Source organism: Neovison vison, chromosome 3, assembly GCF_020171115.1.
Source record: "Neovison vison isolate M4711 chromosome 3, ASM_NN_V1, whole genome shotgun sequence".
NCBI classification, from domain to species: domain Eukaryota; kingdom Metazoa; phylum Chordata; class Mammalia; order Carnivora; family Mustelidae; genus Neogale; species Neogale vison.
The window spans coordinates 176,545,896-176,563,886 of NC_058093.1; the positions used below are offsets into that span (position 1 = coordinate 176,545,896).

General features: G+C 39.7%; 1 protein-coding gene across 6 annotated transcripts in view; it reads right to left on the minus strand.

Annotated features, from left to right (window-relative positions):
* Window positions 1-17,991, minus strand: part of DLGAP1 (DLG associated protein 1) — an 881,241-nt gene that overhangs the window by 163,107 nt on the left and 700,143 nt on the right. For all 6 annotated transcript variants that reach the window (XM_044243349.1, XM_044243348.1, XM_044243347.1 and 3 more), the window contains 2 exons: window positions 16,614-16,791; window positions 4,646-4,886 (listed from right to left, as the gene is read on the minus strand). In XM_044243349.1, coding sequence (XP_044099284.1) covers window positions 4,646-4,886; window positions 16,614-16,791 — 419 coding nt within the window. The remainder of the gene's footprint in view (window positions 1-4,645; window positions 4,887-16,613; window positions 16,792-17,991) is intronic.

Sequence of the window (17,991 nt, forward strand, 5' to 3'; positions counted from 1 at the left end):
ATCCCAGGACCCTGGGATCACGAACGGAGCCAAAAGCATCTGCTCAACAGACTGAGCCACCCAAGTGCCCCTCTGGGGGCTTCTTGAAAAAAAATCAGTTCAACTCTGTCAACTTTTAAGGCTTTCCCTAATTAAACAAACAAACAAACAAACAAAAAACAAAGCAGAGCACATACACCAAACTTTAAGAGCCACAGTGTGGCAAATGAACCTACTTACTCTTCTATCAATTTATGTTATTGTTACATTATGTTATTGTTACATCAAGTTATGTTATTGTTATTGTTACAATAACAATTTATGTTATTGTTACATAAAAGCATGTAATTTCAAGATGCTTTTCTTAAAAAGCCAGAATTCTATATCATGATAGTTTGCCTATTTCTGTCAGAGTATTTTATTTAAAAAAAATTTTTATTGTGTTATGTTAGTCACCATACAGTACATCATTAGTTTCTGATATAGTGTTCCATGATTCATTGTTTGCATATAACACCCAGTGCTCCAAGCAATCTGTGTTCTCCTTAATACCCACCACTGGGTTCACCAACTCCCCTCTACTCTAAAACCTCAGTTTGTTTCTCAGAGTCCACAGTCTCTCGTGGTTCGTCTCCCCCTCTGATTCCCCCCCCCTTCACTTTTCCTTTCCTTCTCCTAATGTCCTTTGTGTTATTCCTTATGTTCCACAAATAAGTGAAACCATACAATAATTGAGTATTATTTTAACCAAACACTGGCTTTTAAAATCATAAAAAGCAATGCCTATTTAAAATACTTCCCTCTGCCCCTACTGATTCTTTCACCTACTACTTGCTGGGTAACCACTAAAACAGTTTATTTTTTGTCTTTCTGACCAAATGTGTGTCTATATCTGTATGGTTGTCTCCACTGATGATTATTATACAACGTTTTTGCTTGTTCACCAAGTACAAGTCTATCTGTCTTAGCTACAATGTGGTAAAGATTTTGATAGGTCTAAGATGCTCAGTGTAGGAAGTAAAAAAAAAAAAAAAATTCTTCTTAAACACAAACAGTTGGGTTGGTATATTCCACACGAGGCAAGTTTAATCCACTACCCTGAGGTAGATGTGTGGCTTTATTTTCAGCACCTAGTTCTACTTTTATCTAAAATATTCAGGCAACTGAGGTAAGTGTGCTTGTTTTCTCCCAGTCTGAGGTTAATTGCTCTACTGTTAAATTGTATTTTCCTACAGTATCTCTAATCCTAGCTTAATAGTCTTGGGTACGGTGACTTTATATAAAAGTTTGTCACATATTAGATGGGGAGATCTTGAGTGCTGGGAGCAGATTACAGGCTGAGAGAATAGAAGATTCTATGATAGTTACATAAGCCAACAGGTCAATAAAGCAAAAGAAGCATAACTGTAAGTCACTCTCTAACTCAGTTCCTACTTTGCCCTGATTTTCTGGGATGAGTCACCATTCTTGCTCAGGTCGCTTGGGGATCGTTAGGGCCACTTAGGGCTGAGCCCATCCTCATGACAATCTTACATGGTAAGACACTTGTGGATTTTTGTTTGTGATTTCATCTTGCTAATATGGAGAATGGACAAGGCTGGAAGAGAAAAGCTCAATATATTGTGTTGCAAATCTGAATAGTTAGAATGGACTGACACAAAAATCAAAGACTCAGCATGTGCATTGTTGTGAGAAAAAAATTACAGCTAATAACTGCAGTTGACAGAACCGAAGAACTTTTTCCAGGCAAAAGGAAGTTTAGGAAAAAGAATTGGTGGTGAGTATCCGAGAATAATGAGCACAGGAAAAGAAGGAGAAGGAGGAATCGACATCACATCCTACTGAACACGGGTGCAGATCTGACCTGTGTACATGGGGGAAATTGTTAAAATTAGAGCAAAATAGTTTCGTGATTTCCCCAAATGAGCACATCCTTTCAAAAATTAGTAGGTCCCATGAGAAAGTAGATTTTCTGTGTTTTCTACAGGAAATTCTATTTGATTCAGTGTAAGAAGGAAACCAGTAGAGGAAAATTAATATGATAATACTGAGATCATGGGAGAGAAAAGGAAGAGTGTGTGTGTGAAAGGGAGAAGAGCACATAGGAGTAATCAGAGGGGTACAATGAATGGAGAACCTTATTATATCATAAAATGATGACTTTTTAGAAGAACAAATCTGTGGCATAGAGAAACTGCAAGGTGCTATTAGAATTCTTAAGGTCACATGCGTAAAATGTCTGTTGGGCTTACTTAAAAGCTAGTATCATAGTTTAGTCCTTAACTTGTTAATTTTTCTGTGACTGTAGAGATCATCAATCATAATGTTTAGTGTGAGGAAGGGTGACGTCACCAGTTGTCCTGTGCAAAAATCTGGTATTTTATGCTTTCGCACTCCTGGGGGGAGGAGCAGGTCACATCTCCCTGCCTCTGACCCCTGTAGCTATAGCCAAGCATGGAGCCTTCCCACCCTGAGAGCTGCTGGCAGGTGGATGCAGCCCAGTACTTATGATGAACCACATGGAGCCCAAGAAGGAATGATGTAATCACCTCCGGTATTTTCATTTACCTCTCTCTGTTTTGTGGTGTTCTCCCTCATAAGGTCCCCAGCTGAAGACCCTCCAGTCAATGTATATTCTAAAAGGAGCAACACAGCACACCCTCCCAGATTCTACTTCCCTTCTCTGGTAGGCTTGTCTGATTTAGCAAATACTCCAAACAAGACAAATCATTTTCTAGCATAAGTATGCCCCATGCAACTTTGAGATACACTCCCACTACAAAATTATTGACTATCTGAAATTCAGATTTAACAGGCACCCTGAGTTTTCTCTAGCAGTCCTGTTGTTTGAACTCCAGGAACCTCTCTGAGTATCTGGGAAAGGTCTCAGAAAGGTCAGACATCCTGTTGTGTGGGGTGAAGAGCACAGCCCGAGGGTGAGGACGGATGTGGGAGGTGTAAGTAAATTGTCTCCACTGACAAAAGCACAAATCCTCTGAGAGGTGAGCAGAAAAAAAGCCTTCTGGAGTCTCCTGCCACTTTATCCCCAGCATTGCTCCTTGAGGGGGAAGGAGTCAGTCATTGGTCCTTTTCCTTCCCCTCACGCTCCTAGGCAAGGATGCAAGTACTGTGTATGTAACGAGCAATTTCAGCACAGGAAAACAGCTGGCAGGTGGCAAGACTGTTAGAGCGAGCAGTAGACTAGACACTGGGGAAGGGCGGGGTGGGCGTGGTGCAAATGGGGAACAGTAAGAGACACAGTGATGTGCTGTAGGCACAGGGCAGGTCTTCAAATTACACTCACTGCATGAACATAAACACACACAGAAATATGCCCATGGATGATTGAAAATTTGTTTTTCATTATAGAAGTCAACCTTACTTGTTAACTTCATCTGTGGGTGTTCTTGCGGAATTTCTTGGTGAGCCAGAGTGGGCATCCACTGTGTGGCTGAGCTCCCTGCAGAGCTGTGGAGCCTGTGGGCTCTCTAGAAGCATCCTTCTCCCTGATCCTGATACCTTTCTTTGCATTGGTCAGAGGTGAACTCCTCATGTTTAACCTCTCATGGTTTTTTACAAATTGCTACCTCAATTCCGTATCTCTAGTTAGTAGGATTTTAACTCCGATTTGAGGACCTATTACTTCTCATGGCTGTAAAAGTTCTAGGCTGAAGGATCATTTCTGGCATTTGAGGCCCTAGAAGTAACATTGAACACTGTGGTATTCCGGCACAGGCTTTTCCTTCTGATTGATTTATTTACCATGACTCGAGGTTTGATGATCTTCTTGTAGAACTACTCTGTATTGGGGTTACACTGAAATCAATCATACAGTTAAGCCTAGTTAAGATGGAGGAGATTTTCTTCTTGGACCCAAATGTTATAAATATGGAAAAAAAACCCCGCCAACACACACATTGTCATATCTAACCCATGGCTATATTCCCGTGCAGGTTTCAGTGTCATGGAAACAAGTGAAGCTCTTCTGTGCCTCTCTGCTTAAAATCTGATAAAAATACAGTTTAACTGCATAAACCTGACTGCACTTTAGAGGGAAAAGGAGGTGCTCTATACATATGAGAGAAGGTTTTAAAATAATGAAATCTGTCTTTGTTATAATGAAAGAAAACTCATAAGATGTTCAATTAATCTATCTAGATCATCTGTTTCTTCCCTATTTTCTTAACAGTGATATTTCTGGTCTTTTGGGATAGTCATTTTGTGGATATCTTGGAATTGAAAAAAAAAAAAAGGCAATCTCACGGTGTGATACTCAGTAGTTAGGGGAACCCACTTGTCTAAGGATCACCCCCAAAAGAGCCTGACTGTGGCCAGCAGGAGCTGATGGGATGAGTTTGCTGGCTGCTAGTATGTCCTGTGGGGAGGGAAAGACCCTCCCCCCTTTGGTGCTGTAGTTGAAGTTTCTCTGTTCATGCCAGAGATGGAGGCTGAGAGGACTGTGCATGTGGCCAAAGCCAGGGGACAGAGGCAGGCAGGGAGGCACAACTGTTCTTTGTAGGGCACGGGTGGCATTATGTTCCTGGCGATTGTGTGATAACAGCGAGGAGGACACCGTGTGGAGTCTTTTGGGGCATTCTGTAGCCTGGGGCTGGGAGGCCAGGCTCATAGCAGCCCCAGTGGGGGGATAGGCGCTCTGCTCACTCACCGGTGCTGCTCTGAATGGTCCTCACGGTGGTGGTGGTGCGCGGTGGGGAGGAGGACCGCAGGGACACGCACTCGTCATCCTGGGAGCAGCCCTTCTCTATGGCCCGCACGTAGCTGTGGCTCCGCATGCGGAAACAGCCGGGCACCGGCAGGTCCAGCGCCTCCACCGCCTGCGACTCCAGCTCGCTGAATACCGATTCGCACACCGACTCAAACTGCCCGTTCACTTCCATCTCGCTCACCTGCGGGCAGACGAGGGCACCATGACTGCTTGACCTAGTGGAGAAGCACCCTCTCCCTTAAGCATCCCTGAACTTCAGCTCCCATCCTTCCGCAAGGGAGCCCCCTCGGATTCCATGAAACTCCAGCGCATCTCATTCCCTCTGTGTTCCAGTCCATAACAGAACTGCGTCTTGTCTGCAATCCCAAACAGTCAATTCTAAAGAAAAAGAGCTTTATTTTCACAATGAAAGAAGGGTGGCATCGGGAAGTCTTCTTCCAGTGCCTGCCCAGGAGCTAATTCTTCTTATTTATAAAAGCAAACCCAGGGAACAATTTTTTCAGTCCATGGTCAGGGTTCAGGTGTTTCAGGGTGACAGTTTTTTGTCTAAACTTTTTGGAAACTAGTATTTTCATTACCGTGCTTTTAGAATTGACTGACTTGTCAAATAATTTCAGTGTGCAGTGCAGCTTAATTTAGTACAAAGTATGGAAACAGGCCCTATATTTTCTGGCAAGATACTCTCATTCTGCACAAAAACAGACCAAACCCAGATATGTCAAAATCTTGAAAAGCACTATGGGGATTTTGAATCTACACATACTATCTAAAGAAGGTTTTGTTCTTTTTTATAAAAAGCTGATAGAGTCCACAAATTGTGTTTCAAAATCTTCCAAATGAAGTCTTGGGGTGTGTGTGTGTGTGTGTATGTGTGTGTTTTAGGAAACCGGATTTTATTTACTTATATCCCTCTGTACATAACTTGCATTGGGTTTGAGCACCTCTAAGAAAGAAAAGAAAAAACAAAAACAAAAACAAAAACCCAGGCCAGGTGCTCCTGTTAATTTCTCACATTGTAGCTGATTTGATAGAAACATGGGAGCATTCTTCAAATTTCTGCCACCCTCTAGAACTTCATGTCTGATTTCCCTAATGTTAAATTAATGAGTAATTAAGAATATAGCAGTTTTAAAAAAAGAATTTAAGATTAAACTACAGGTAAACTTAGAGTAAATACTGAAAATGATTGCAATTTTTGGCTGTTTCTTTATTATTGTGTTATTGGAGGATATACTCTGATAATGGTACATTTCTTAAGCAACCAATTACCTTAAGGCATATCAAGTGGAAAAGATATCCATTTAAAAAAATTTTTTAAAAAAAAATCGCAGGTAGGCAGAGAGGCAGGCAGAGAGAGAGAAAGAGAGAGAGAGAGCAAGGAAGCAGGCTCCCTGCTGAGCAGAGAGCCCGATGCGGGGCTCAATCCCAGGACCCTGAGATCATGACCTGAGTCTAAGGCAGAGGCTTAACCCACTGAGCCACCCAGGTACCCCAAGACCTCCTTTTTTTTTTTTTTTTAAATAATGATTCTTTGCAGCTTAAAATAGCATTTTCACACACTTTTTCTAATTTGACATAAAATCCCTGCATGTTTTCAAGACTAATACTTATATATTCACTCCATATTAAAAAATTAAATATGTATATATAGCATTGATTTTTTAGGAAATATTTGGAAGTGCTTTCACAGGTAAAGGGACATGATATTTGTAACTAATTATCAAATAGAGAAAGTAAGCAAATGAACCAAAAGGAATATGAATATGAATCTGGGTCAAGGATATAGAGGATTTCTTTATATTTTACAAGGAATGCTTTTGTGAACTTGAAATAATTTCAGAGTAAAAAGTAAAACTGTATTTGCATGTGTGTATGTGTGCATATATATATCAATGTATATATCATTTATTAGATTTTCCCCTATTGATATGTCAAACACTGCAAAGAAATTATAAAATATCGATCCCTGTTAAGGTAATAACTATTAAACTTGGTTGACTGTTCAGAGGGTATATATGCCCATTTCCCTACCTACTTTTCATAAAAAATTGGACCATAGAGTAAATATAATTCTGCATTCTGTTTTTTTCCCACTTAACCTTCTTTATTAGACTTCTTTCTTAACAGGATTCTCCTTCATTCTCTTTTAACCTTTTGTTTATATTATATACAGATATAGAAAACCACACAAAGTGGGGGCACCTGCGTGGCTCAGTGGGTTAAAGCCTCTGCCTTCGGCCCGGAAATGATCCCAGGATCCTGGGATCGAGCCCCACATTGGGCTCTCTGGCTTCCCCTTCTCTCTCTGCCTATTTGTGATCTCTCTCTCTCTGTCAAATAAATAGATAAAATCTTCAAAAATAAAATAAAATAAAGCTGTTAAAAAAAAGAAAACCACACAAAGTGAATGTGTAACTTAATGAATTATAATCAGGCAAACACCCTTGTAACCACTACCCAGGTCAAGAAAGACAGATTTTTTGGGAGAAGGGGGGTAGGGTTATGGGCATTGGGGAGGGTATGTGCTTTGGTGAGTGCTATGAAGTTTGTAAATCTGGCAATTCACAGACCTGTACCCCTGGAGATAAAAATATATTATAAGTTTATAAAAAATAAAAAATTAAAAATAAATAAATAAATAAAGTCTTTAAAAAAAAAAAAAAGAAAGATTTTTCCAGGCACCCCAGAAACCCCTCTCTATGTCCCATCCTAGCTATAATCCCTGTCATCCCTCCAAAAGTAGCTGCTACTCTGAGTTTTATCTTTATAAAGAATAATTCTTTGTAGGAATTACAATTTTTATAAACTATAAATTATATAAATAATTACAAAGAATTATTTTCTTTTTTTTTAAAGATTTGTTTATTTATTTGACAGAGATCACAAGTAGGCAGAGAGGCAGGCAGAGAGAGAGGGGGAAGCAGGCTCCCTACTGAGCAGAGAGCCCGATGTGGGGATCGATCCCAGGACCCTGAGATCATGACCTGGGCCAAAGGCAGAGGCTTAACCCACTGAGCTACCCAGGGGCCCCAAGAACTATTTTCACAAGGAATTGCTTGGGTTTTTTCACTTATGTGCATCCTTGGATCTTACAGTTTAGTTATACCCATTTTTTAAAATTTCAATATATCTTTCAATTCACTTTTAACATATAGGCCTTCCTCCTATAGTTTTTTTTTTTTTAAAGATTTTATTTATTTACCTGACAGAGAGAGATCACAAGCAGACAGAGAGGCAGAGAGAGGGGGAAGCAGGCTCCCTGCTGAAGAGCCCGATGTGGGGCTCAATCCCAGGACCCCGGGACCACGACCTGAGCTGAAGGCAGAGGCCCAACCCACTGAGCCACCCAGGCGCCCTTCTCCTATAGTTTTTAAACTACAATTTATTTATGGAAGCATCTGGGTTGTTTGACCTGTAAAGCTTCCCACAGTCTGAATTTGCTGATTTCATACTCACGGTAGGATTTAGCATGTTCCTCCGTGTTTTGTATTTCCTGAAAATTGTAAGCTAGGTGCAGGGGCTTTATAAGATTCTGGTTCAATCCCTTTGGCAAGACTCAGGGTCATGTGTTCTTTTATCAGGAGACACATTATATCTGCTTTGTTTCTCTTTTTTATTGTTAGGAGTCATTGGTGCTCAACGCCTAGATCCATTAATTCACTGGGAGTTGTAAAACTGTGATATTCTAATTCCATCATTACTTTTGCAGTTACTAGTTGGAACATTTTTAATAAATAAATGCTTCCTCTCACATTATTTGGTTATTCAGTGGTTTAGGTCATATAGGAATGGCAGAAAAAGTGTTCGGTTTTTTCCCCCTTCTTATTTTCAAGATAATAAATCTGTTCCCTCTTACCTATCAAAAGCGATCAATTAACTTTTAAAAATACCAAGATGAATTCACAGTTAAAAAATATTTGATGGTTTTAAGTTCACTTCAAATTTGAACTCCCCGATCTTTAACTGGTAGGAGCCTCTTAGGTTGGCTCCTGAATCCTTTTGACATAAAATGAGTAGTCTTTGATAACTTCTTGGTACCAGCTATGTCAAGGTATTCCAAACTCATCTTCTACTTTTTCTGCTCAGTCCTGGCATCAGTATTTTTTTTTCTAAAGGTCCTTCTTTTAATGGGAAATGGTATCTCAAGAACGCAGTCTGGGCCCCAGGAAGCCTTGTTGTCATTGCTACTGAGTTGGTCATCGTTTAGTGGGCAAAACTAGGTCTTTTGGTAGGCAGATCTAGTGAATATCTCCAACTAAAATTGAGACTGTTCTATATTATATCGATACTTATACCTTGATTCCATACTAAAAGTCCTGGTTCTCAGGGGGCAAAGGAGATGATAGAATTGGGATAGTCTACAGTTATTCATGTGTTTCTTCTGTAATATATGGACAACCATCTCAGAATGGCATACTAATAATACCATATCCATGTCATTATTGAGAAGTTAACAATTCCTTTTATTTTTTGTGTATTCACTCTCTATTCTTTTCTCATTTAAAGTAGTTGTGCTATTCTTATACTGCAGAGCATATAACCTACATGTTCTTTCCCACTTTAGCCCTCATTTAGTCTCTCATAAATAACTGTATATTTAATGCTTGCCACTACGGTTTTTTCATGTAAAAAGAATATTCCTTATCAAAATTCTACAGATCCAGGTTAAAAAGTTCTAGATGGCTTATAAAGAAAAAGAGCAAACCCCTAACCCACTTACTCCCCCCACCCCAGATTCTCCCCCCGAAAGAGGCAATCACTTTCAATTTTTCCAGTTGGATCTTACGGTATTTGCATCCGTATTTCCAAAAAGTTGCTTATGTGAATTGAGCCTGTTGATACGTTTGTAGACCTCAGGTAACCTATTGATTTCCTTCCTGCCCTTAAAGCATTAGCCTCGAAGCCTCTGTTCTCTTATTGCAATCTATGGCTGCCAAGCCCCCAGCTATCCTGGGTTCTCTCTTCCCTATCACTGTGGGGGGTGCTCTTGATTATCTCAATGGTGGTGGAGTCCCTGTTTCCTCTTCCTTGTTTTATTCCCTCCTTTTGGTGGAAAACATATTCCGGTGCTTTTCTGGACAAGCTGGCCACCTGGCATTGATGGAAATGTCTGTATTCCATCACCACTGTTAAGGGAGAGTATGCTTGCATTCAGGATTCTAGCCTGCATTCTTTCTTCTTTCCAATGTTTTCAGGCTTTGCTCCTTGTCTCTTAGTCTCCATACACGCTAGAGTCTGGAAAAATAGATGCCTTTCTCATTCTTGAGCCTTTCCATATAAACTGTTTTTTTTTCACCCTCTTTTGAAAGCCCTTTAGGATTTGGCCCAAATGAGCTAACATTTTACCATGATGTTCCCTATGTGGATATTTCTCTATCAGTTGTGGTGGGTACTGATGGGTCCCTCTCAATTTACAGAATCATGTCTTTCAGTTTTGGGACCATTTCTTGAATTATTTCATTAGTAATTGCCTTACTTTTATTTATTTATTTGTGGAACTCCCACTAGTCAGATGTCAGAATCCAAGAAAGCTCAAAGAATTCCAAGGGGGAAAAAAAAACCCACACAGAAGAATACATTGATACATCATAATTTCCAAAGCAATCCTGGTAAAAGAACAAAGCTGGAGGACTCATACTTCCTGATCTCAAAACTTAGACACAAAGCCACAATAATTGGCACATATAGATCAATGGAATGGAATCAAGAGTCCAGAAATGAGTCTCTACACCTATTCACCACTAGTTCTTATTTCTGATCATTGGGGTTGTCCAAATCTCATTGTCTAGTTGATTCCTCAGGATGGGCTCATGGAAATGATGTTTCCTATACCCATTCATGTTTATAATAGTTTGTCTGTGCCTTTTATATGAAAGTCAGTTTATGGGGGTATAAAATCTTTGTTCACATTTTACCCCCTTGAATATCATAACATCACTCAGTTTTCCTTTGTCATAAACTATTGTTAAAGAGGCTGATGAGAATTTAATTTTCTTTCTTTCAAATTTTTATTTAAATTCTACTTAGTTAACATATAGTATAATATTGATTTCAGGTCTGCAATATATACTTTTGAAAAATCTTTTTGTTTTTATTAAAGTTTTCTTTAATTATTATTTTTATTATTCATTCTCATTCTTTGCTTTCATTTTCTTCTTTGGAGACTTCTATTATCTATGTGTACGATCTTTGTCCAAAATATTTATCAGTGTCTCTTGAATCCTTTTTACCTCTTCATTTCTTTCTGATTTCAAATATGTCCCTCCTCTTTAGATTCTATTTTTCTTAGTGTATGAAATAGCTCATTCACTTGCTCCTGTATTCCTTCTAATCTAATCTTCATTGCTGAAGTGATTTTTCTTCTACTTCTAATTTTTTCCTGAGTTTTGTGATTTTTAAGGTTTTGAAATTCAGATGTATCTTTTTCTTTTATGTCTTATATCATGTTCTTAATGTCATTTAGTGCATTTTATTTTATTTTTTTAAAGGTTTTATTTATTTATTTGTTAGAGTGAGCACAAGCGGTGAGAGTGGCAGGCAGAGGGAGAAATAGGCTCCCTGCTGAGCAAAAAGCCAGATGCGATGGGGACTCCATCCCAGGACTCTGGGATCATGACCTGAGCCAAAGGCAGATGCTCAAGGGACTGAGCCAATCAGGAATCCCTTGTTTAGTGCCTTTTAAAATACAGTTGACTCTGAACAAACAACAAGGGGGTTGGGGCATCGACTCCCCCCATGCAGTTGAAAATCTACATACAGCGGTGCTTGGGTGGCTCACTCAGTGAAGCGTCTGACTCTTGGTTTTGGCTCAGGTCATGATCTTGGGATCCTTGGACTGAGCCCCACGTAAGGCTCCGCACTCAGGGGGGAGTCTGCTTCTTTTTCCCCCTTCCCTGCTCTTGCCCCCTAGCAAATGCTTTTCTCTTTCTCTCTCTAATAAATTAGAATCCTAAAAAAAAGAAAATCCACATACAAATTGGACTCCACAAAAATGTAACTATTAATAACCTATTATAAGTAAGAATCCTTACTAACACCATAGCTGATTAACACATATCTATGTCTTATATACATGATGCACTATGTTTTTATAATAAAGTAAGTTAGAGAAAAGAATGTTATTAAGAAATCAAGAGTTGTGGGTGCCTGGGTGGCTCAGGGGATTAAAGCCTCTGCCTTCAGCTCAGGTCCATGATTCTGGGGTCCTGGGATTGAGCCCCGCATCGGGCTCTCTGCTGGGTGGGGAGCCTGCTTCCTCCTCTCTCTCTGCCTGCCTCTCTCCCTACTTGTGATCTCTCTATCTGTCAAATAAATAAATAAATAATCTTTAAAAAAATTTAAAAAAAAAAAAGAAATCAAGAGTTGGAGGCTCAACTGACTGAGCCACCCAGATGCCCCAGGTATAGTTTATTTATTTATTTATTTTTAAAAGATTTTATTTATTTATTTGACAGACAGAGATCACAAGTAAGCAGAGAGGCAGGCAGAGAGAGAGAGGGTGGGGGGAAGCAGGCTCTCTGCTGACAGAGGGCCCAATGCGGGGCTTGATCCTAGGACCCTGAGATCATAACCTGAGCCGAAGGCAGAGGCTTTAACCCACTGAGCAACCCAGGTGCCCCCCACCCCAGGTATAGTTTAATGCTCTTTCTATTCTATCATGGGCAATTTGCTTGAATTCTCTGAGCCTCACTTTCCTCATCCGTAAAATGGGTACAATGATGTCTATTTCCTATGGATGCTTGAAGGATAAAAATAAAATATTCAAAATGCATATTATATTTCTAGGCACATTGTAGATACTCCACAAATAGTGGAGTTATTCTGTGAGACAGTGTAGTGGGAAGAATGAATCAATTTACTACAAATGTCTAAACTGAATTTCATAAAGTAAGAAATGATCTTTTTTTGTAGTTGATATGAAATTAATGAGAGAATATGAAAAGTTTCTTATATGTATCAGGTAAGCAATACATGATGACTATTCTGCTGTTATCATTTCCATTATTACTCCTATTGTTAGCAATATTGTTGCCATCAATATCTCCATACCAGTAGGTATTGGAGAAACATATCAGTGAGGAGTCAGGATACTTGGATTTCTAGGTTCTGTACTGGTTGTATTCATAGACCTTTAATTCATCTGAGTTTTTATTTCTTTGAATGCATACAATAAAGGGATGATCTAAGTCACAAGTCATAGCTAAACTGCTGGTATTACCACTGAGCATAATAGCTGCTTATTCACTTTTTAAAAAAAATGATGTAGAAATCCAATACATTGCCAGCCAGAAATATCTGTGGGCTTCTGGGTTACCACTCCAGATGAAGATATTTGAGAATTTGACTTGAAATAAATGAAGACATAATTTATTTATTATGAAATAACTAGGCTAATTTGGAAATGACTGTTATTATACCAAATACATATATATATTTTAAATGTGACTTTTAAAAATTCTTTCTTCTCAAGCTTTACTTTATAAAAACCCCCATTTTTATTAGATGTATGTGTAACACAAAATATAGAAAGGGACTAAATATAAAAAAATTCAATTTTTCTCTACCATGCACGTACAATCTGTTTTTAGAGGTATTTTATTTCTTTGAGGTATGAATGGCATAAATAAACAATTTAGTTATTCTAGACCAATATTTTGGCTTATAACATTTTACTTTGATCTTTCTAGGAGGCTTTGATGAATAATATGCCAGATTTTAAAAGGGAATAGGATATAATGCATTTAAATTCTATACAGTTACAGCTGCTACTAAAGATCTATGAGCGAGAATATCCCCGACATCAGAAAACCTGACCACTTTTTGGAAAGTCTAGAATATATATGGTAGTATTACTTTGAAGAAGAAACTATTCTCCTTTGAATAATGACACTATTGGGACTGCAATAGTTTGAAATTATCCTTAGAAATATTGTGTTACTTGAAAAGTGAGTATGAGACTAGAAAAATGATGTATCATTAGGAATCAATTTAGGATGGCTATTCTTTCTGTATTTTACTTAAGGCTAAATGATTATACCACCAGATTACAGGGCACAACCTGCTGTAGCATCAGGGTCCATATGTGCCTCTTTTTTGTTGATAAGTTACTCGGCTGTCACTAGGATGTGATGGTGTCTCAGGAAGGTCAGATCCGTGGCACAGGGACTCAAGCCAAGCAGCTTTGTAGATTCAATGTCCTGATGGGGAAGTGACATGTTTCTCCTGTCTTGAACATTTAAAATTTAAAAATCTAGAGTTGCCTGGGTGGCTTAGTTGGTTAAGCATCTGCCTTCGGCTCAGGTCATGATCCCAGGGTCCTGGGATCGAGTCCTGCATCAGGCTCCTTGCTCAATGGGAAGTCTGCTTCTTCCTCTCACACTACCATTCCCTCTGCTTTTGCTCTCTCTCTCTCTCTCTGGCAAATAAGTAAAAATCTTCGTAAAAAATAAAATTTAAACATTTAGAATTATGAAAGCAGTGAATGGGTATAAATATTTTCTAACAATTTTTATTTTTATTTTTATTTATTTATTTTTTTTAAAAAAGATTTTCTTTATTTATTTGTCAGAGAGAGAGGGAGAGAGAGTGAGCACAGGCAGACAGAGAGGTAGGCAGAGGCAGAGGGAGAAGCAGGCTCCCTGCCGAGCAAGGAGCCCGATGTGGGACTCGATCCCAGGACGCTGGGATCACGACCTGAGCTGAAGGCAGCTGCCTAACCAACTGAGCCACCCAGGCGTCCCTTCTAACAATTTTTAAAAAAAATCCACTGATGTATTCGTTGTAATCTATATGTATGACAGCTGGATTTATAGACTACCTTTCCAGAAGCCTATGTGACCATGAGGGCATCTGGAATATACAAAAGCTTAAATAAATTTTATTTTATTATTACTTTTATTATTTTTTAAAAAAAGATTTTATTTATTTATTTGACAAGGAGACAGAGAGGAAACACAAGCAGGGGGAGTGTGAGAGGGAGAAGCAGGCTACCTACTGAGCAGGAGCCCAATGCAGGGCTCAATCCCAGGACCCTGAGATCATGACCCGAGCTGAAGGCAGACACCCAACAACTGAGCCACCCTAGTGCCCCAAGAAATTTTAAATATTATATTGCTTATTGTAAAAAAAGTAAGGGGAGGCAAGTCAAAATTTCAGCAAATGAGGCACCAAATATTTTCCTGGGAGTTGGGATAATGAGTATCATTGGACCTATCAGCTAGCACAGGTGGGCATGCATGTTCTTGCAGGATTCTTTCAAGTAAGGAAATGTACAATGGGCAGATGTGGGGATCCCCCATGCCAGCTTTCCCCAATTCCCACCCTGCTTGCTCTCAGGGCCTTGCTATGGTTCTTGCCTTTGCTCTTCAAGAATGCAGTTAGAGTAAAGAGCTCTATTTTGTTGGTAGGGACAAGAACCATGGTCCTATTTCAGGGTCTCACTCTGGTAGATTAAAGATGCTTCAGTTCTCAGCCTACCGTGTTTGGCTAGCCACTCTCCTCTTCATCACCACAGTCACCGTCCCCATCACCACTGCCCTCACTACCAACCTCTTCCTCATCCCCACAGTCACCATCCCCATCCTCATCACCACTACCTCAACCACCACCATTTGTAGCTGCTAGTAGCATTAATTTTTACCTTGGTAATCACAATGTCTTCCAGACTAGCTTCTTTACTTCTAACCATTCATCCTCTCTCATCTTTTCTCTATTTTTTCCATATGAATTATTTCACATCAAAGTTCTGATCATATCTCTTGCCTGTTTATAAGCTGAGGTTTCAATTAATCTTTAATCAATTCCATCCCTAACAAATGAAGTCCAGTCTCCTGGGCCTGGCATGCAAAGCTATGCATTAACAAATATATCCAGAGAGGAGCACCTGGGTGGCTTAGTAGGTTAAGCATCTGCCTTCGGCTCAGGTCATGATCCCAGGGTCCTGGGATCAAGCCCAGTATCAGGCTCCCTGTTCAGATGAGGGCCTGCTTTTCCTTCTCTCTCTGCCTCTTTCCCCTGCTCATGTTCTCTCTCTCACTCACTCTGTTCTCTCTCAAATAAAGAAAAATAAAGAAATAAATATTTTAAAAAATGTATATATCCAAGGCAGGGCAAGTGACTTTGTACTGTTCATCAATGAATAACTTGTATAATCTGGTCCAGTGTTCTGCTCAATAAATACTAGCTGAATTAATTGTTTAGTCGTTATTTTTTTTAATAGAAATTTAAATTCAGAGTTCTTACACTTCATTTAAAAAATATCCTTCTTGTCCTCCCAGAGGAAGTCAGCCCCTGTGGTATCTTTGGTTCCTCTCATGGCCCCCCAAAAGCTGCAGGGTCAGGTCCTCCAAGAGTCCCAGGTCCTCTTAATCCCTGATCTTAGGTAAAACAGCCATCTCCCACACTCTGAGACCTTTGGGGGGATAGACTGGAGGACTTCAGCTGAGTATTTTGGACGTAGAATTAAGTTGCCTTTATTGAGTCTTAATCCCTGGTCCAGCATACTGGTTCTTAGAAGTGGCTTTTGTCTCATTGCCAAGATATAATATTTACCTGGGACCCAGCTGAGATAAGTAGGACGTATCTCCCTTCTTGTCCCTGGGTCTCTGTCTTGATGACCCGCTCAATACTTCTACTCTTATGATCAGACAGTGCTATGGTTTTTGCCAGTGACATCTACCATGTCCTTCTATCCCACAAGCATCTTTATCGCCTCATCTGTCAACTTCCTGATGGCAAGTGTTCTGGTGCTGACTGACTACTGGTGAATTTCCGGTGTCCTTTATCCTTCCCTAGTAGTCGTTGAACGTGTGTAGCATGTAGATCAGGCTGACCCACAGTGGTTTACTCCTTTCATGCCCTGTGTCCACTAACCCTTATGCAGGTAATGGCCCGTCGCCATGGTGCTCACCTGGCTGATGGTGCTCATGGCTCGCATGTAGCTCTCATTCCTAGAGCGGAACTTTGGCGACGTGAGCAGGCCAGCAGGGTCAAGGCTGTCCAAGCTTCGGTTGATGGAGACTTCGCTTACAGCCCTCAGGTAACTGTGACTCCGGATCTGGAGTTTGGGGGAGTGTTCATTGGAAATCCTGAAAGGGAATAAGAGAAGGGGCACATTTAGTCATAGTCCAAGATGTAAGCAGTAATAAGATGTGGGTGCACTACCATTGATGAGGCACCCTAAATACTGGGATGAAAAATATAGATGGCTTCCTATGATATTAGACTCCCCCATGGTGTCTCAGAAGGAAAAAGTTCTGGCAGGAAATCATTAAGTTCTGATGACCTTAGAGAGCAATTAAAATTCTCTGCAGCCCATGAAGTAATTTCCCCATTCACATTTTCTCAGGCATCTGGAGGAGGGAGCCTGTGCCCCAGAATCCTTCCTATGTGGTCTATAAGCTTTTTCTTTTACCCACTTCCTTTCTGTGGCCATCTTTTTGTTTTCGGACTGTCTAGTAACAGCCAATGGGTATACATCTGTGTCAGTATCTCTACCAATCCTTCTCTCATCTACTTGTCTGTCTAATCTTTGTATCATTTAGTTGAGATTGAACTGAGTAGATACAACTTCAATTTTAGCCATTAACAATGCATACATCTTTAAATCTTGATATGTAAAGAAAGTCTTTACACACTTTGTACTCTGGATTTTCTTTCAAGATGCATTTTAAAATTATAAAAGTAGGAAAGGCTCATTGCCAAGCTACACAGGAGTGCATAAAGCAGAAAGTGGGTCTCTCTCTCCACCCCTGTTTCTGCCACAGAATTCTACACCCTTAAAAGAACTACCTGTGTAGCAGTCTGGTGTATATCTTTCCTGTCTTTCTCTCTCTCTTTCTTTCTTTCTTTCTTTTTTTTTTTTAAAAGATTTTATTTATTTATTTGAGAGAGAGAGAGAGGGAGAGAAAGTGAGAGCATGAGCAGGGGCAGGGGAGAAACAGACTCCCTGCTAAGTAGGGAGCCCAATGTGGGGCTTGATCCCAGGACCCTGGGTTCATGACCTTAGCCAAAGGCGGTTGCTTAACTGAATGAGTTACGAGGTACCCACGTTCCTGCCTTTCTAGAGATATATAAACAATTTATTTTCAGTAATTTTTCAAGCTTGTTTTCACATGGGATTCAGGGTGAGTTTTCTTTCATTGGTAAATTTCTTTTATTTTTGCTGAAACGTTGCTTCCAGCAAAAGTTAAAGCTGATAAGAAAGATGTATGCCCAGTATTATTGCTATTATTTGTCATTCTGGAGATCAAAACCAATGAATTAGAAAATAAAAAGATACAGGGAAT